The sequence below is a fragment of the Rousettus aegyptiacus genome, unplaced genomic scaffold, assembly GCF_014176215.1.
Source record: "Rousettus aegyptiacus isolate mRouAeg1 unplaced genomic scaffold, mRouAeg1.p scaffold_m13_p_1, whole genome shotgun sequence".
Lineage (NCBI taxonomy): Eukaryota > Metazoa > Chordata > Mammalia > Chiroptera > Pteropodidae > Rousettus > Rousettus aegyptiacus.
Genome location: NW_023416284.1, coordinates 83,887,549 through 83,907,406, shown reverse-complemented (window position 1 = coordinate 83,907,406; position 19,858 = coordinate 83,887,549). Strand labels below are relative to the sequence as shown.

The following is a 19,858-nucleotide window of genomic DNA, read 5'->3' as shown; positions in this document are numbered from 1 at the left end:
TTTTTTCCATGAAAGCAATCTTCTATTTGGTTTTCTATCGATCTTATTCATTCAGTAAGATTAGAAACAATTTGGCAGAATTTGGTGTGCCGTTTTGTGTTTTCTTTTTGCAATCTCACTTTGGAGAATAGGATCATTTACATGCTTAGTTGTAAGGTGATAACTTAATTTTCCTCCCCACAAATGCTGATTTTGTACACTTTTCTGCTTCTCTAAATTGTCACTAGAGGGCAGTATAGGCCCGTGTTTAAATATCACAGTGGTCAGAGGTCTCAATTACAGAGAAAAGATAATGGAGATAACGGAGAAGGGGCAAGTTTTGCCTCAGCTTTAGGAGCACAAAAATTTTAACGTCCACTGGATATCTTTGTTTTACTAGTAATACTATCTAAATTACTTTAAGGATAGAAAGACCATATACAGGGAGACTTCTTATTGGAAGTAACAAATGAATTAAGAATTCCGGAATCTTCAAATCATTCAAGTTAAACATGTGAATCCCAGCATCTTGCATTTAAGCACAAGAAACACATCTCCCATTTTTCACTTCCTCTTTTATGTTACTTAGTTTGAGTTTACTAGATTTCTGTGAAGTCAAGGATGAACAAATATTGGTGTCAATTTTTACAGAAATACATATAATTGCCAGAACTATTCAGGCAGGACTAATGATATCAATTTTCATTTACCGAGGCCAGACCCTTTACATATACTTTCTCTTACACCATCATCACCACCACATAGATGGTCAGGAGTAGTTATTTTAGGGCAAAGTGGCCTCTGGGACCACATACGGCCCCATCATCCTCTTTACTTCATGCTAAAGGCCACATCCTCTGCACTTAGGTTACCCCTCATTCTGCTGTTTAACTGTGAATGTGCGCGTCTCACCTCCTTGGCTTCTTGTCACTCACTGAGCATTTGTTGTGTGTATATATATATATTAAACAGACTCCAGATGTCACAATACACATAGCCCATCTTTGTTATTGGTGCCTTTCTTGAGGCAGCTTTAGAACAGAGGACATCAGGGCCCAGTTTCTAGTCCTAAGGTGGGAACAGGGAGGAGTTATTGAGAAGGAAGGTCTCAAGAAGGCAAGTTCCAAGAAAAGTTTCTAGAAGAAAGGGGCGGGACAGCCTGAGGGGGAGCGGAGCAGAAGACTCCAGGAGAGAGAGGATGGGCACAGAGGGAGAGTAGGGGGTTAACAGTCGAGGCCCAGAGTGCTGAGGGGACCTGTGAGGAGCTGTGGGGAAATGAAGTGGGCTTGTCGTTGTCACCACAGCCTGCCTCCTCTTACCTGACCCCTTTGTGAGGGGACAAGAAGACAGTGGAGGCCTGAGGGGCTCCCACCTGCAGCTTATGGCTGGACACTGGACAGTCATGATGATTTGCCACAAAAAAAGCCACCAGCTGCTTCTGGATCAACCAGGACCCCTGCCGCTTCTGTCCAAGCCAAAGGGGAGAGGGTGTGGCAGACACAGTGTCCTTCCCAATCCGCCTGCAGTCACCCAACTCCTGAAGCCTGAGAAGTGAATTTCAGAAGAACCTGTTGCTTGGCTGATAAATGAATGACACTGAAAGACACCTAGATGGGCCTGTGTGGAAGAGAAGTGCTTCTCTGCAGTGGAAAGTCTGGATGCAATCTTACGAAACCAGTATAAATTCAATAGGACTCTGGTGAGTCACTGTCTTTCTTGGACAAGTTTTTGTGCGGAAAGGTTCTTATCCTCCTATTTGCAGGTAGTCAAACCTGGTGGCTTAACCTGTGCTACTGTACTTATTCAGAAGGTGTGTTTTTAAAACAGAATTGTAGAAAAATACTCTTTTTGTATTAAGAAAAATGAAGCTCACAGACTCCAAGCCTACCATCCCAGCTTACCCTGGATTTATCTGCATTAAGGGGGGCAAGGATAAGAAAGCCACTGCCGTCCTAGGGTCTCTGTGGGAACTGTCCCTGAGTGTGCAGGTAAGAAGAGGGGCGATCTGAAAGAAAGGGCGTGCAGAGTGGTTCATCAGTGACATCAGAAATTCTTCCATCCTGGCCGAGAGACTCCCCTTTGGACTGAATTTCCTTTCATTCTCTGCAAGTACAAAAACATCTCCAAGGGGCCAATATTTTTTCTAGTTCTTCATCTTGGCAAGCTGAATTGAGAACATATTTGTTGAATTTCTATTCCCAAATCATCTTTCCAGCTTGCATCAAAGAGGAAAAGGATATACATTTCCTTCGGTTTAGCTTCATAAGTTAAACCTCACAATGAACAATGAGGTCTTCCCACTACCACAGTGAAAGGGTGGCCACCCCCAGAGAGAGATACACAATCACACAGAGGCTGCCAGTGGTCTGTGGAAAGCCAGGGATCTAACCTTGACTTCTGCTCTATTGAAAGAATCCTCTTTGCTGTAGTCTTTTGTAAAAGAAGGAAGTTTAACTAGGTAAAGAAAAGACGGAGCTGCTGTCTGCCTAAGGCATTTTGCAACTTACAGCATGAAATAAGCTTCAGGCTGGGCACTTGGCATTTAATTGCTTTTTTCTTAAATATACAATTCCTTGGCCTTTTATTCCATCAGTACTGAGTCACCTTCAGGTTTGGCATGAGTTGTAAAAATCCAGGAGAATGAATCAAAATGAGGTCATATGAAAATTCTATTGTCAGCAGACTACTGAGAAGTGTGGGAAGGAAGAGAGTCCATGAACCTGCCAGCCTTCTCCCAGTCCTTCCCAGCACCCTTGGAGCTAAAATAATTAGTCTGCACAAATCCTACCCTGAACTGTGTTGGCCCTCTACTTGTTTTCCCATGTGGGAAGGCAAGCAAGGGTGGAAAGGGAGTCGTCATGCTGACTTCTGGGTTTTATCTTGCAGCTGAATAATTGCCCATCTTCACAATTTATATTTTAAAAAAGCATGTGTTAGAAATGCTAATGATATTCCCACACAAAGTCCAAAGTAAAACAAGGTGAGCTCTTCCATGATTCACACACAGTAATTACCAGGAAACGACATGACTTTGCAGTTAAGTGTAAGATAAAACAGTCTATAGCTCCCTCCCCCCCAATTCCCCTCCCCGACCCCGCCACCGTACCTCTACTCATGGACAGCACCAGAAAGGATCAAACCTCACTTCATGAACTAAAATGGAAAGAGCTAAGCACAACTTAACACCACCTCTCAGTAAAGTATGAAATAACCACAGACTCTGCCAAGGCTCTGTCTGTATTGTCTTGCTTACTGTGGCCTACTTCCCGGCACATAGTGGGTTCATGATAAATATTTGTTAAAGAAATCAGAGATATAACTTGCTGGACTTTCTTTGTGAGGCCTTTCTTTGGACTAGTGACATCAACTTCTCAGGCAGTAAAAAAAAGATAAGGCCCTTTCTACTTCACTTTATTCTGATGTCTCTTAGAAGAGTCAACAGCATTTGATTTCAGTTGAAGTATGAGTACAAGTTATCTACTGACTTCTCTCTTTTTCCAGTCATTGCCATGTTTCCTGTACCCCAGAAAGTTCCCTGTGCTCCATTCCTCTGACTCCTGCCTGGATAGGACACAGAGTCAAGTTCTCACCTGACTCTCAGTTGCCTTGGAGTCAGGGTGGAGCACCCCATCTTAAAGCTCACATGCTCAGTGCATGCATCACCCCTGTCCAGAGGCCAGGGCAGGACAAAACCGATGTTGGTTAATTCCCTGGGAGCCTTGCTAAACAGGTAGCCCTTCCTGGGTCCTAAGAAGAACACATCCTGTGGGGCGCCTCCCATTACGCACCTTATTACCGTGGGTGTGATCTCTGCACAGAAGAACACACTGAGGCTTCCTACCGCATGGGAGGCAAACATGCCCACGATGGAAAACGTGATGGAGAATTTGTCCTTGACACTGTCACTCATACCTGAAGGAGAATGAGAAGGGGATGGTGAGGGTTAGGCAGAGGGAAGGGAAAAGGAAGCTGGTAAGGCCAGGGCAGAGAGAGCAGGGGGAGAGGGGAGGAGGGAAGCCTGGGACCCGCGAAGGGTCTCACCTCTTCCCCACTCTCCAGCGTGAGGTACAGACTAGGGTGCTCAGTTCCCTCTGGAGGTGGAGGAGCACCTCCAGGCCTAGGAGGCCAGATCCTCTTGGCAGAAGAATTTGCCTGGGTTCCTGTGAGTCCTTTGTGGGTCTAGAATGCTGGAGCACATGCTGACTCTCCCAGAACTCCATAGGCCAAAAGCCAGCCAGGCAAGACAAGTGGCTGGTGGTCTCCTGCCCCAGTCTTCCATGTTGGCTCCAGAGAAAGGCCTCAGCACTCCAGAGAGCCCTGGCCATTTGGGCCTCAGGTTTTCCCAGTCCAATACATAGGACACGGTATGTCTTAGGCTTGAATTAAGGGAACAAAAACTCAAATAACCCAAATAGAAGAATTTATGGGTCTGGAGGTAAAGGGCTCAACCAACCCAAGCATCTTGCAAATGGCACGAGAGTCTGACCTCACGCCAAGGTAGTGTCTAGCGCGGAGCGATAGCATGCTGTCGGGGGGTCATACATTTGAAGCACAGTTAGGTCCCTGCAAGGCTGCACCAGGACCTCAGGGCTCTCACTGTGGAGGGCCTTGGTGGCACAGGCTAGGATCAGGCCAGGCATATATGACCAGCAGCACTGAAGTGCACAGCAGTGACTCTGCTGTCCCCACGGTGGAGAGCAGCGAGCTTGTGTGATTGACAAAGGGGGACAGCAGCTTTCCCTGACAGCACAGTCAGTTAGGCCTCCAACACTCCTGGGCTTTCTGATCCTGCTCAGGCACTGTCCGTAGACAAACTGCTCACTGTGGGCAGAAGCCAAGGGCCCATGCTGACTGCTGGTGCCAGGGGAAGAGGTGAGGGCATGCATAAAAGCTGGGTGCAAATGGGGGAATGAGCCACTCTTTCTAGAGGCAAGAGGGAGTAAAGAACACAAATGTATGCTTATAGTGTCCAACCTACGGCCAACTTCAGCTGCAACTCTTGGAGAGTAAAAGGGAGGAGGAGAAAGAGAGGAGAGGGAAACCACAGATCCGTGAGTGTTTATAAAAATGCCCGTTTGGATGCAATACAAAGAAGACGACGCTCATGGCATGAGCATTTGAGGCTCACCTGAGTCTGGATGCTGGCTGTATTTTCCAATCACTGGACCACAGAGATAATGGTACCCATATGGAAGAAGACGAAGAAAGTGGGGGAAAAAAGGGAGAAAGAAAGCATGTTAGGCATGAAGAGACAACTGTGTGTTTCCATGTGACTTGCTTTTCAGAAAATTCCCTTCCAGGTCTGGGGCCAGAGTGCGAGAGTGATGGAAAAGACTTATGGGGGCACTCCCGGGCACTGGCATTAGCGATTGACTCAACAAGGCGCATTTTGTTCTGAAAGGCAGGCTATATCCCACTGGTCTCAGATCCTGGGGAGAAAACTGACCTCTTCAGAACAGAGTCTAGCACACCTCCTCACCTCAAGCCAAAGGGTTAATTTCATTATGTATAAAATTATTCACTGCTCATTTGTGCTCAGGGGAGCATTAAGTGCTGCGGGGGCAGACCTGCCAGGTGGCATTTCTTGTGCTCTTGAGCTCTGATCTTCACATCTACTTGCCCTTTGCATAAAGTTCCCATGGCATTCCTGCTCAGGGACCAAGAGCACTGTGATACTCCCAGGAGCTGCTGCCCTTCTGCATGTCCACTCGAACTGTGTGAGCTCAGAGAGAGTCACCATGTATTGGGGATGGTCAGGAGAGAGTCACCATGTATTGGGGAAAGTCATCACTTATCCATTTCCTTGTTACTCACAGCCAAAACAAAGGCCAGTGTCCCAGCAAGATGCAGAATACGCAAGAACTTGCCCGAGTTAGAAAGATGGCTCCTGAGGCTGAAGCCAGTCACTCTATAATCCAGTTTATACAATAAGGCTGAGAAAGTTGTGAGTCTTTTCTTTCTCTTACTTCTGTCCAGGATGCTGACGTGTACCTCAGACACATCATGCAAACCTGAAATACTAGAAAGCTTTTTGTTTTTTCAGTGGCTCTGATCTAAGTGCAACTGGATGGTCACCAAGCCCCATCCCCAAAGCTTGGGCTAGCTCTCCTTGTGCAGGAAGGAATGATAAGCGGCATCTGTGTCTCCGCAGTGTCCCACCCTGTCCCAGGAGGACCGTACCTGGGTGAGAAGAGGGCTCAGCTGCCCTGCTCATTCATGTCTCACTGTGGGCAGGTCAGAGAAATGCCTGCTGCTTTTTCCGTGCATGGAGGTGGGTGTTTGTGCACGAGGAACTGTCCTGAACTTGCCTATTATAGCTGGAGGGGCTACACGGATTCCTTAGCCTTTCTTTAAATTATTTTAAACATTTATTGAGAAATCCTTTGCCCCAAAGACAAGCTGATGAGCTTGGGAACATCTACGATAAAGCAGTGTCCCAATGCAAGAGCGTCAAATTTATTTATTTCCTCTTTAATTTCATGGGAAAGAAACAAGTCCTCTGTTCTTCTTTGTCATGTGATGTATCACAAAGAGATAGTCTGGCCATTAGTGACGCCACATCCACCAGGACCCTGAGGGCCTTGCATGCCCAGAGTCACTGCAGCCAGGAAGGCCCTGAGTTGGAGCTCCAGGGTTGGGGTGGGGGAGGGGGAGGAAAGGCAGTCACCATGCACATTCCTGTTAGAGCTCTACTTCCTCAAACTGGTCTCTTCAAGCTGCTGATTTTGGAATAACCGCTAACCGAAAATTGGTCTCAAGTCTCACCTGGCCCTTTCCAATACCCTTTGTTGTATGCTGGCCCCCTCCACCAGGCTTCCCCCCTGTCCCCCCAACAGAGGCCTCCCCCGACACTCACGGTTGAGGAGCCCGAGCTGCAGGAGTGAGGCCAGGGCAGTGAGGATCATGAAGAACAGCAGCCCTCCCCTGCGCCCCAGGAACCTGACCACCACGCACATGGCCAGGCAGGATGCCAGGGCGATGCTGGCCATGGTGTAGTAGTCAGCGTAGAAGTTCTCGAGGGGTGGCACCTTAACCTCGTGGCCCATCATGCTCCTCGCGAAGCAGTGGTGGATTCCGTACCCTGTCAGCCTGCGGGAGACACACCAAGAGGGCCGTGTTCAGGTGGCGGAGATATGAGGGACTCTGGTCTATCCCTTAGGAGGTCGCTGTGTTCAATAACCAGGAAATATATGTGGCTCTATGGGTAATCAAAAGCATAAAGCATGCTGTTACCATATATGAACATATGATAGAGTAAAATGAAGAGAAGACCTCAGAGGAGTGACAGGAGCGTGACCCCTCACGAGGTACATGTACCTTCTCCCTGCCATCACTTTAGTAGAAAGGTGTGAGCATAAAAGCAGTGAGACCTTCTGTTCAAACATCACTTTTCATGGGAATTCAACTGTAAGACGAAGTGCTCCCATGTGTCAACTCATTTAATACCACATCGACACCATAAGAGCTATCGTCAGACCCACTTCCCAGATGGGCAGACAGGCTTAGGGAGGTTAAACAGCTTGCATAAGGTTACTCAGCTGGCAAGTGACAACTTCCAAGACACACTGCCTGTCTGTGTCTTCACCTCTTCCTTGGCACTCAAGGTTCTGGAAGCTTGGGGATTCATCCAAGTCGATAACTACTTACTCAACCCTTTCCTGCTGCTACTTGACAAAGGCACCCTGAAGAAGCCAGTAGGAAGTCAGGCCAAACACTGGAGACTCGGTTTCAATTCTTAATTTACTTCTGTTTCCCTCCACTGCCCCTGGTTGAGCCTCGCTACTGCCCGATAGGATCATAGAAACCTGCTGGAAAATGTGTGTTCTAATTGTTGCAGACAGATGTCTACTCTGGGAAAGAGGAATAAATATGCGTCTGTGCACACCCAGGGAGGCTGAGCCGTGACGACGCATACCATGTCAGCTCTCTCCAGGGCTCAGAAGGGCCTTTTGGGACGTGGCCATGTGTGAACCCATTCGTTATGTCAGGGCTGAGAGGCCATCTAGAGCTAAAACTTCCCTTCTCTCCCAACCACCCTTGTGTGTTTTCATCCAACTTGAGGATGTGTTGAGGTCGACTCAAAAGACTGCCATCCCCCACGGTAGGAAGCTTCCCTTTGCCAAAAAAAAAAAAAAAAAAAAAAAAAAAAAAAAAATGCATTTTTACTTGGGATATATTCAGCAGAGGACCCAGATCCCATGTGCCATCCTTTCATAATCTAGCAATTGATGAGAGTCAGTCAGTCTCCTGGGATCCCAGATGACTGTCTCTTCCTGGCCTACTGAGGTCTCAGGAAAATCTTCCACCTTTTTGTTCTGGTAAAAAGGAAATCCTCTGACCACAAAAAAGTTTCAGATGCCAAAACCAGAGAAATGGATCCCCCTGCCCCCAACAGGAGCCACTAAAATGGAAAATTGTCATCTCATCTTTGTTACATTTTGTGTTTTTTTCCAAAATAAAACTTGGGAAAGTCACTCCATTCTTAATGGTCCCATTGGCCTAGCCAGCATCTGCCCAAGATTGTACAGTTGTGTAGCAGCTGTGCCCGTAGCCAACTCTGGGCCAAGAGGCTAAGGCCTGAAATCTCAGGCCCTGACCAACTGTGTGGACATGGCTGGTCATTCCCTCACCTGGGCTTTGGTTTCCCACTTGTAGGACAAGGGCGTTAAATTAAAGCTGAGCTCTCCTGTCACTTTGTCAGTAGAACCTTTTGTATCCTCTCCAAAATTTAATCTGGAACCCCAATATCGAGAACTGATTAAATGGTGCTGCTTCAGAAGAAACAGCTATGAGGAATGGTGGGACCAGACTCGACCCTGGGCTTCTCTCTTTACCTGACAGCAGTCCTGAGACCTTTCATGACTGTAAACTTCAATCCCCTATGACCTCTAACCCCAAATGAGTAACTTACTCCCCTTGCCTAGATGACCCCTAGCCCTGTAGGAGTTTTAACTCCCCAGATGACCTCCAACCCTGAATGAGGGCCCACCTTGTGTGATCAGGAAAGGACAGGGATACCGAGCTGTGATTCAATAGGAAAGACCTAGGTACACACTGAGCCTGGGACAGGGGCCGTCAGAACACTGCGTGAGTGACTGGGGGAAACGATGGCAGTGGGGCTGGATGTGGACATATGCCTCTTGGTGCACGACTGGGATTCACATTGGGTTTTTAGGCTGGCCCACTACAACCTGTGGTCGCCTTTGGGTCTGGTCCTCTGACCAGGGCTGGGCTGCAGATGCTGGCACCAAGTGGGAGCAAGGCCACTGAGCAGCCTGGGCTGAGGAGACAGCCAGGGCCCCGGTGTTCTCAAATCCCCTCTCCTGTGCCAGTATCTGGAAATTCCATCATGGAGTCTCCTCCTCACTGTGCCTCTGAAGGAGGTACAATCACTGCAAGGCAAAGAGTGAGACAGAGTTCCATGGACGTGAACCTGTTCTCTGACAGTCCTAAGGAATGCATATCTATGGGACTAGCTCAGGGCTCCCCACCTGTGCAGCCTGCACAGTAAGATGCCTGGCCTGCTGGGCTGAGGTAGCTGGCTGGGGCCCTAGCTGCCCTGAGACTGGGGGTGGGGTCCATATCTTCCAGTACTGTAACCTTCAGACCACCAGTTAGGAAGCCCTGACAGGCTTATCGGGCTTACTCAGGACCCGTTAGCAAAGAGTGGAGCCCTGGACAGGCCAGAGGGCCCTGCGCAGCCATGATTCAAAGTCCTGTTGGGGAGGAGGAGGGCTCTGTGGCCTCTTCTCTGGCAGCTTTCCTTTCCGGCCCCTCCCTGACCTCGGCCACAGATGTGTCCCTCTGGTGACTCACGAGTTCACACACAACACCACGATGTTCTTCCACAGGTTCCGTGTTCCCACCACTTTCACGATACAGACCTTCTTGGGCCTCCGGGAAAGCTCCTTCTCCAGCTCTGCAGAGAAAGAGAACCCGTCACCTCTCAGCAAGACCCTAGACAGGCGGCCTCAAAGGCAGCCCATTTCCTAAATTCGGGCATCATGGAGAGAGAACTTTTTCTTTTCCACTAAGCCAGGGATAGGACCTGGCTTTTAGGACAGAAAATGGGCTCACACAGACTTTAACTCTGCAGTTCAAATTTCCCCATGGGGTCTGAAGGGAGCCATGACACATTGTCAGTATATAGTGCCTCCCCACTGCAAAGCCTTTCCTGGGAACCAGGCAGGGCACACGAATGATCATTCCACTCTGGCTGAGTACAGAACTAAATGATGATGTTCTAGGTTTCTGAGCATTAATTAGGCTCCATGCACATCAGAAGAGTGGTTTGTTTCCTTACAGAGTCTGATATGTCTCAGTCACCCACTGCTCAGAGACTGGGAAAAGCACATGCTGACATGCTCCTTGACTCTGTGGGCAGAACGTGCGATAGCTGTAGCTGCTTTTTCTGTAACTGTCCCTTGAGTGCACATATCTTCAAATGAGAGATAAAAAAATGGAGGAACACGTGTGCTTATATATGTGTATATACACATCCGTGTATGTATATGTTTTAGTTAATGGTCAAAAGTCTTTGGGAGCCAGACAAGACAGACAATGTTTTGGCTCAAAGTGTTGTGACCAACTACAAAGTTATGAGAGTTTCTTGTGAGGCTCGAACTAGCTCCGAAAGCCATTCTGAACAAACTCCGATGGCCTCCACTGCCTCCTTAACGGGGTTAATGAGTTTGCTAAAGCCCTGGTGTCGAGTTAGCAATTTAACAAGGAAGCGCAAACAAACAAGGCAATGCCTGCCCCTCCTGCCCCTCCAAGGCCTCCCTATGAGACTAAGCAGAAAACCCACACGTTTAGCCTCCCAGGCCCCTTCCTGCTCTCCTAGCCAGGCTTGTCCTCGGAGAATAATTTCCTACTCTGGAGCTAAAAAAAAAAAGGAGACTTAACCTATAGGGTGGGTGGCCAGTGCTCCTCAAGACTGTCAAGGCCACGAAAACCAGGAAAGACTGAGGAACTGTCACAGACCAGAGAGGACTGGGGAGATGGGATGACTAAATGCTGTCCTGGATGGTATCCTGGAGCAGGGAAGTCAATCATGGAAAGAATAGTGGCACCCGGATAAATGGAAGGGTCTGGCTAACAGTAGTGTGCCAATGGCAGTTTCTCAGGTGTGACAACTGTACCATAGTTAAATCAGATGTCAACGAGGGGGGAGACTTGTCAGGGGTATTCTGAAATTCTGCACTACCTTTGCAACTTTTCTGTATACCTAGAATTACTCCAAAATAAGTTTACTAAAAGTAAAAAACAGCAGTGGGAGTGGAAAGGCCCCAGTGACTGGGGAAGCTTTACTGCTGGGAGGAAATATGACTGCCTCAGGAGGGACCCGGGAGCAGCAGCTCCCTCAGAGGACTGTGTCTCTGAAGTGACACCACCTGCCCTTGCCTTACTTCTTTCCTCTTCTACCTCCTTTCTGCCATCCAGTGGCAGGAGGGTCACAAACCTCATTAGTTATAGTTTGAAGGAAAAGATGTTGCTTAACCATAAGGGTTTAGGAGATTTTTTAATTAAAAACAATTTTTTTTTTTTTTTTTAGATCAGTGTTACCAGCTGGGACATAGAAGGCAGAAGGAAAAACCTTTCTTATATCTGAGGGACACTATGCCACTTGAGTTTCCAGAACTTTCTTCCTTTCCATATTAAAGTGCAAAACTGAGGTCTGTGCACAAGCCAGAGGGCTGATATTTGGGCTGGCTGTCCACAGACTCTCTCCTGAGGTCTTCCTGACTTTTATGTCCCCCCCTCCCACCCGTAACAATAGTCTAATTCAATTTACAGACATTCTTTCCCTATCATTAAATTTTAAAGCACACAGAGATATTGTTAACAGGAAATGCTGGATCCAATGATATGAGCTCTTTGCTTTTGTAAAACTTGTCAGGAATCGACTATAATAGCTACATTTGCTACATTTCACTATGAAAATCTTACAAGAAGAAAATTTAAATGTCCATTAGTATATTTACATAAGTTTAAAGGTTGTTTTTCGCTAATGTGGCCCAAACTTAACTCTAACACATTATTGTATATAAAATAGTTGTTGATAAAGAAGTTGTAGCAACTGTAATCATGATGAGTAAGTTTTTTTTCTTCATAACATTAAATTCTAGAGCCCAAGTCTGAAGAATTGACTGCAGCCTACAGAGGTAACTGCATTATTCTAAACGGAATTAAATTAACCTGTCTGGAGCTACTGATATTTTCTCTCTGTTATGCACATCACCAGCCTATAAACAACAACATAAAACTTGTTCAGCACTAGATCTGTTCTTCTGGGCAAAAATCCACCAGCTCTGAGTTATAGGAAACATTAGATGACTTCCGAGACCTCCTATGGTAACTGGATAGGTGATGGAAAAGGCCTTTCCATCTCTCTGGTTATTAGACAGATATCTCAGGGACTTTCCAAAGTCCTTACACGTGAAAATAATAGGAGTAAAAGGAGGCATTGAGAATTGACCACCAAGGAAACAACTATGAAAGCATTTCCTCTCCCTAACTCTTCAACCCTCTTGAGTTAGAGCCATTAGAAAAATTTCAAAACAAAACAAACAGAGCCTATTTACGATTGACAAGCCAGGCACCTCCTCCTCATCCTGCAGCCCTTTTCGGCCCCTGTACCTTTGCATATCAGCCATCACTGTGCTGTGTGACCGCAGGGCACCGGTATGGCTGGGTGGGGTCTCTTTTCCCAATTTGGGGCACAGCAAGGGGTCTGAAGCCCTGCAGAGACTCAGCTTTTATTTAACCTTTTTGTTGAGGTCCTTTGGAAAGTTAGTTGTTCTGTGCCTCAGTTTCTTATCTGTTAAGGGGAACAATGTCCCCACCATGGAGCATTGTTATGAATACCAAATAAAGGGGGCCCTGCATGGCTCTCAGTGCCCCAGTTGACCCAGACTGTTCCTGCTTCTCAGTAGTGACTGCAGAAGGGAAGGTGTCCCTGCAGACAGACTGGAAATGTCACGACCTCCCCGTGGTTTAGAGATCCAGGGGGAGGGGCCTAATTATGCTTCCTGAAACAGCAGTGGGAGAAGACAGTGGCAGACCACTCAAGGCCAGCCTCGGAGATGCAGGGAAAATGCACACCTAGGGGCACTCGCAGTCCCTTTAATGGGGGTGTGAGACAGACTGGCTTTGCTTGTGTACACTGCAAATGCGTTCCTGGAGAAACTGGAAAAACATCAGTTATAGATAAGAAAACTAGAAAAGATCAAAAAGAAGGAGGGGAGGAGGAGTTTAAAAGGAGAAAGATCAGAAGGAGGAGCAGGAGGAAGAGAAGCAGTGGCACTTGGCCAATCGAATAAGTTTGCTTCAGAAGCAAGCAGCAGATGACAGCACCGTGAGGGATTTTACCGTAATGTCACCTCAGGCAGCCCACTCTAAAAATAACCAAATCTCCCACAAGGGACCCGGCACTGCAAGCCTCTGTAACTCCCTTTTAGTGCACGTGGCCCCAGCCAGTGAAGCCACCCACCCACGCAGGAGAACAAGTTGCTTGCCACAGTAATTAGGCATGGGGCACTGGGGGCAACCTCAGTTACATCACTTGCTAGTGAAGTGACTGAACAACTTATCTAATGCTGAGGACCTGAGGTGGCCTGATACATGGACCCTCTTCTCACCTCAGGTTCCAAACGGATTAAATAAGATAAAGACTGAGGCAGGTGAGGGCAGAATCCATGCTTAATCACTGGAAAGGGCCTGAGGTTGGGACACCTGCATCTTACAGATTCACCTGCCCATCCTGGTGCGGGTGGGATAGGATGGCTTCTCCTGGGTGCTTGCCAGAGAGGGCCTGATGGGCGAGGACACAGGACCCGACCCCCTGCATGTGGCTCACTCCCAAGGAGAAAAAGAGGGGAGCAAGTTTACCTTCCCTCCTTGAGGCTGGCTCGTTTCACGTGGAGGGAATGTGGGAAGTGGGGAAGCGGAGCTTCCCAACACTTAGCCTCTCTGGGCCCCATGTCCTCACAGGTGAAGCAAGGATGATCTGATTATCATCCTCCTCAGGCTCTGATGAGGATCAACCGCATGTGCAGTGTTTCACCCCACATCTTCTGGGGTCACTGCCCAGTGACTGTCTGCTGGGGTTACTATCAACAGGAGCATGGTTGAGTGTGGCTCATATTCCGAGAATTCTCTGTGCAGTGGGTTGCAGTCTACACGGCCGCATTTGAAACCAGCAGACTCTACTCCTGCAGGAAATGTTCACAATGTTGGGAATTATGATACAAGGAGAATGGTCAGTACTTGGACACATTATGTGACACTAATGGGATGACATAGGATGACACTATAAGAATGACATTCAGGAACACATCCAAATATCTACAATAATTCAGTTGCAAACTCCACTGAGAAAATCTGCCATGTTCAACGATAGACCTTGCAAGATCTCTTTAAAAGACAAAAGGGCATGGAAAATTTTGGTTTTCTTCTAGCCTGAATCTAAAGTTAGGATGTACTGATGGGGGCAGGAACCCACCCCCACACCTCCTACTGCACTCACATACCTATAGGCAGACCTGAAACACTCATCTATCCGGAGGCAGCATAACCAGCAGCTGTGGCTGAGTCCCATGAAAAACTGCCCTAACTCCTCCTGACCACAGGAGACCACAATTCATTTATTCAACAGCTATACATGGAACGCCTGCTAGGAGTCAGGTCTTCTGCTAGTGCAGGAGAAACAGTGGAACCCTGCTCTGTAGACACAGGGCAACGGGTCGTAAGGAGCCACACAAACCATTCCTTACAGCTGGATGCTGGCAACAGGGCAAAGTGCCTGCAGCTGCGATGGTGCACCACTGGCGGGCTGGCTTGGGCCTGGGGAGTCAGGCTCACCTGGTCCCTGAGGAGCTGGCCAAACAAGAGTGGGGCTGAGGATAGGGGACTGAAGCGGGAAGGCCCTGCAGAGAGGAGGTGCCTGGTGCATTCTGAGAGCGCAACAAAAGCCAGAGCATCTGTGAGAGGCAGAAAGGTGAGACAGGCTCTCAGAGTGGCTTGAAGGACTTGGGGATCTAGGCTGTGGGCCCTGGAAGGTGGGCCACCAAAGAATTTTTTGAGCAAGTGGTGATGTGAGGGGAAGGGTGGCAGTGAGGATGGACTCAAGGCAGGTAAGAAGCAGAGTAAGAGACTAAGGTGTTGGCAGATGGATTAGCTGAGGCGACAGAAAGAAGATTCCAAGCAGAAAAGTGAGACCAGCCTAAGAAAGTTGGAAGTGGCCAGTTTAGACGAAACGGAGACTTGCCTTCCCCTAAGCACTCAGCTGGCTTTTGCCATGGTGCTGTCACCAATTTGTTGGGAGTGAGCAGGATCCAGAGGCAGATGTGAAGTGAGTGCCCCTAGGCACGGATGCTGTGATTACCCTCCCGAGGGGGGGTAAAGTCACGTGTGTCAGCCCCCTCTCTCCCAGCCTCCTTCTGGGGCACTGGTACAGCAATAAACATCAGCAAAAGAAAGGGGAAAAAAGATTTAATACCACTTTCCCAAAATAGAGAGGAAACGAATCAGTATAAATTGGATTGAGAAAACAAGCTTTTCCCAGACAATATTTTAACTTGAAATTAGTGGAACATGTGATTTAATTAGTGAAATGCCGGGAAACAAATTATACTGAAAGACTTAAGAGCATTAATTTCCTAATGAATGGAGCCTGGAGAAGTTTGGGGAGGACAGCTGGACATTCCAAAATCAGCAAACATGGCCCCCAAAAAGAAAGGTTAATTCAATATTCTTCTTCTCTATACAATCACATTAGTATCTTTGTCACCCTCATCTATCAGCTGCTTCTGCTGGACTTCCTGGGTTCAGGTCTCAGCTCAGCCACTAACTAGATGTGAGACCTCTGACAAGACACTTAAACTCTCTGTGCCACAGTTTCCTCCTCTGCAAGTAGAGATAATTAATTATAGTAACTCCCTCATGGGACTCAAGTTGTCAAGAAATATAAGTTAATATATGCCAAGTACTTAGGATTAAATATTAGATATAAGTTAACATCTGCAAGTCATTTAGAAAAGTGACTGCCATACAAGCACTATGTGAATGTCCTATTTATGATCACTGTCACTTACTTAGAGACTACAGATCCTCTCTGCAAAGCACCAGCACTCATTGCTCTTCACGTTAAGCAACCTGACTCACATCCTTCTTTATTCCAGTCAAGCAAGGGCTCTAGGCTTCCTGAACTCTTCTACCTGTGCTACTGTTTGGCTGGTCAAGCCTGCCCACCGGGTGCAGGTGGCCTAGCCTTACTGTCCCCACCTCCCAGATCATGAACACAGGCCAAGGCAGGGATGTTGTCCTGGCTGAGCAGCATCTAGGGAACTGCTACTGATACTGAGCCCCAGATCTCTCAAATCAGGAGTCTAAAGAACAGCTTATCTAGGAACCATGGAATAGGTGAGTCCAGACACCCCGCCACTGGCCAGCGTGCTCTGACTTCCTTGAGTGCGATTTCTCATGTGTTCCTTCTCCATGAAGAATGGAGACCTGCAGGGCACATGCTCCTTCTTTGTTCAGGTGACTTCTCACCTGTCATCTTGGAGCCAGGCTCCCTAACCCTCTGACTGTGGACACTCACTACCACCCTCTATCCTTCTGTTCTGTGGAGTTTTCTTACAGAATTCATCCCTTCTATTATACATTTAATTGTTCACTGTCTGCCTTTCCCCACTTGCCTGTAAGCTCTGCGTGTTTTCTTCTCTGCTTTAGAAAAGTGCCTGTTACATGGCAGCAGTTTTGTAAATACCTGTGGGATAAAATTTCAGATCATGGGGGTAATGGAGGGGTGGGGGAGAATGCACATATCTCTCTGGGACAAGGGCCTGCAGATTATTTTCCTGGGAAATTTGTAACAGCAGTACCATTAATACCAGGTCTTCGGGTTGGGGCAGTGGGTTAGAGCTTGGGACTGGTCTATTGGGGGCTTTCAGAAGGAGGTCTGTACACCTCATGTGTCAGAATTTCTTCCAGTGCTGATTAAAAGTGCAAATTCTTAGGGCTTATTCAAATTTACTGGCTCAGAATCTTTGGGTGCCAGGAAAGGCCCAGGAGTCTGGGTTTTAACAACCTCCTGGCGATATGCATCTGCAGCTTGCAAGTCCCGACCTAGCTTGTCAGATGATGCTCCTGACACACATGAATTCTATGGATCTGAATCCATATACTAGAATACTCCTTTTCCACTTCTTCAGTTGTCCCACAAAGAGGTCATGACAGATATAGACAATGGCAGCTCTCTGAAGGTCATATTTAGGAAAAGAGGGGTAGTAAAGGCCAGTTGCACCCCCAGCCAGGACTGCTGGCATTTAAACCTGGCAGGAAGGCAGGCAGGGAGGCAGGGTTGTGTGCCAGACACAGGCTTTTCTACCCCTTCTAAATATTCTCTTGACAATCAGGTGCATGTTAGGCTCATGCCTCGCTTCTGGGTTTGGATGGGCTATGTGGAGCCCCACAGTGTGTTAGACTTGATCAGGAAAGATCCAATAACGAGAGGGTGGAGAGAATTTCAATTCACCCATGTTCCTAGTACAGCTGTAGACCAAACATCACAGGAAGTTAAACAGCTATCTAGGGCAGCTGCTCGGTAAAACAAGACCAATCCCAGCATCAGGGGACTGTTCTGTGGTTCAGGACAGGTGGTGCCTCTCCCAAGGCTGGCAGGGCTACAGGGTTATACTCACCGGGCATCACGCCTTTGATGTCACTCTGGGGGTTCATGCAGTTCTTCTGTGTGAAGTGCAGGATCAGCTTCTTTGCAGACTCAAACTGCTGGGTAGCCATCAGCCACCGGAGGGACTCGGGGAATACCCTTCAGAGATAAAAAGGAAATCCATAAATGTTTCTGATTCTGAAGAGCATTAAGAAGTGCAGATTATATCCTGGGCCTGTGAACTTTGTAGAAAGCGTTGAGCTGTGGAGGGTCAATAAACGCTCAGGACTCTCATTGGCCCAATCAGGGGCAATAAGGCTGTGGGTGCCGGAATGTTGCTAATTTTCTATTAGAAAGTATAAAAATTGTGATACTTAATACGCGGCAGACAGGAACAATATCTTATCAACCATGTCGAGAAATCAGATTACTCACACTTTTAAAAATAAGCATGTCTACGCAATTCACTGAAGGGCTGCTTTTGTTATATTGTGTCACAAAAAAACAAATATGAATAGGATAATTTTAAGTTTAAAAAAATGCCCCTGATACTAGCAACCTGATAGTTATTTTCAGTTCTTGACGATCTGAAGACTGACTGACTTTCCACAGGTCTTACCTACAGAATGAGTTTCATCTTGCTGCTAACTGCAAGTCACATCTCCCTGAGATGATATCATAACACAGCAGTTTTCAAGTTTTAGTAGCAACAGATTCCTTCCTTGTTTGCTCCTAAGATAAAATCCGTGAGGAGTGCGAATAGAAAAAAAAACAAAAAACAAAAAAACGAATGTTTTATTACCCATGCATTTTGTAAGTTTGTGTTTATGACAATAGTCACAAGTCAGTTAAAGAACAATGTGTCAGCTTGGAGCAGGGATCTGTTCACTTTTTCTGTAAAAGTTTGAATAGTCCATATTTTAGACTGTGAGGCATAAGGTCTCTGCTGTTAACTCCTCAACTCTGCCTTGTGCTCAAGCAGCCGGACAACACTGTTCCCTTAGAACTTCATTACAAAACAGGTGTCACTCCTGATTGGCAGATGCAAAAATTGGAAATCAAATGACAGTCTTATCCTTTGTCAGCTAAGGGCTTCAGTCATCACTGTATTTTATTTCAGTGACATAGTATTAGGGAGTCATGACTGACACTGATCAGAAGTTATCACTGTAACCACCCAACACCTGCTCTGCATGCTCAGGAGAGTCTCGAAAGTAATCCAGAGGCTGGAAAAAGTTATCAGTGGTGAATTTTTATTTCAAAGTCACATCACTGATGACATCTAATAACTGCTGTTTCTCTTACTTATTTGAACAAAAATCAAGTTTCTACTTGGTTGTGACTGCATTTTGCAGAACAGCAGGGCAGGTTCTCACTGAATTAGTGTTGTATTTGGGATAGTCTGATTTGCATGTTAATCCATGCTAGATACCTGGGGGGCTTCTCTCTAGTTCAAAAGCCACCCTCCTGTGCAGCTGCACGGAGGTGCAGGAGGCTGTGTGCCTGCCCAGAGGACCGTCACCCAAATGTTAAGACAGGCTTAGAAAGCCTCATGTCTTTTCACCTGGGAGCTCGCCTGGAAAGGCACTAAAACATAAGTTTCATATTATAGGCACTAATTTTTATTTTTTAATAATCAAAATTAATGTTTGTTTTACTGGTCTCTAGTTTTTAAAAATTAATTCTGAATAACATAATTCAAGCAAAGAAAAACACTTAGAGTATATTATAATAGACATCAAAATTATATAGATATTAACATCTTGCCATCAGATTTTTCTTTATAATGAAATAACCTAACACTAATGCCAGCCTCTACATCACTCATCTACATCATTTTCATCTTTCTGATCTATCTGGGTTCAGTGATATTTTCTAATTTCTTGACATGGACACACGGATCATTAACTTTAATTCTTGCTTTCTAATGTATACCTTTTGGGCTTGAAATTTTCATCTAAGTATCATTTTAGCTACATTTCACAAGTTTTGATAATGTAGTTCTTGCTTTGATTCTAAGTATTTTGTGACTTCTATCAGGATTTTTCCTTACCTATGATATACACAAATATAAATATATAAAATATATAAATGTTACATTTCTAAACATACAGGTTTTGAGACGGGAGTAGTGATGAAATTGTGTTGTTGTTTCATCTTTAATTTTATTAAATCCTTATCAGAAAATAGTCTGCATTAGTGACC

At 46.5% G+C, this 19,858-nt stretch overlaps 2 protein-coding genes across 5 annotated transcripts in view; one reads left to right on the top strand and one right to left on the bottom strand.

Annotated features, from left to right (window-relative positions):
* The window catches only part of PSMG4 (proteasome assembly chaperone 4), a 32,192-nt gene extending 20,128 nt beyond the window's left edge, over window positions 1–12,064 (top strand). Inside the window, exon 3 of the mRNA XM_036237457.1 lies at window positions 11,534–12,064. Within this exon, the coding sequence (XP_036093350.1) occupies window positions 11,534–11,640 (107 nt within the window). The 3' untranslated portion in view covers window positions 11,641–12,064. The remainder of the gene's footprint in view (window positions 1–11,533) is intronic.
* The window catches only part of SLC22A23 (solute carrier family 22 member 23), a 171,169-nt gene that overhangs the window by 11,259 nt on the left and 140,052 nt on the right, over window positions 1–19,858 (bottom strand). The window contains exons 5-11 of one of the 4 annotated variants that reach the window (XM_036237454.1): window positions 17,685–17,812; window positions 9,796–9,898; window positions 6,836–7,068; window positions 5,108–5,140; window positions 4,954–4,977; window positions 3,768–3,891; window positions 1,881–1,984 (exon numbers count right to left, since the gene is read on the bottom strand). In XM_036237454.1, coding sequence (XP_036093347.1) covers window positions 1,897–1,984; window positions 3,768–3,891; window positions 4,954–4,977; window positions 5,108–5,140; window positions 6,836–7,068; window positions 9,796–9,898; window positions 17,685–17,812 — 733 coding nt within the window. In that variant the 3' untranslated portion in view covers window positions 1,881–1,896. Of the gene's footprint in view, window positions 1–1,880; window positions 1,985–3,767; window positions 3,892–4,953; window positions 4,978–5,107; window positions 5,141–6,835; window positions 7,069–9,795; window positions 9,899–17,684; window positions 17,813–19,858 lie in introns of those variants that run through there. The other 3 variants (XM_016166671.2, XM_016166672.2, XR_004955851.1) reach the window with 3 other exon arrangements.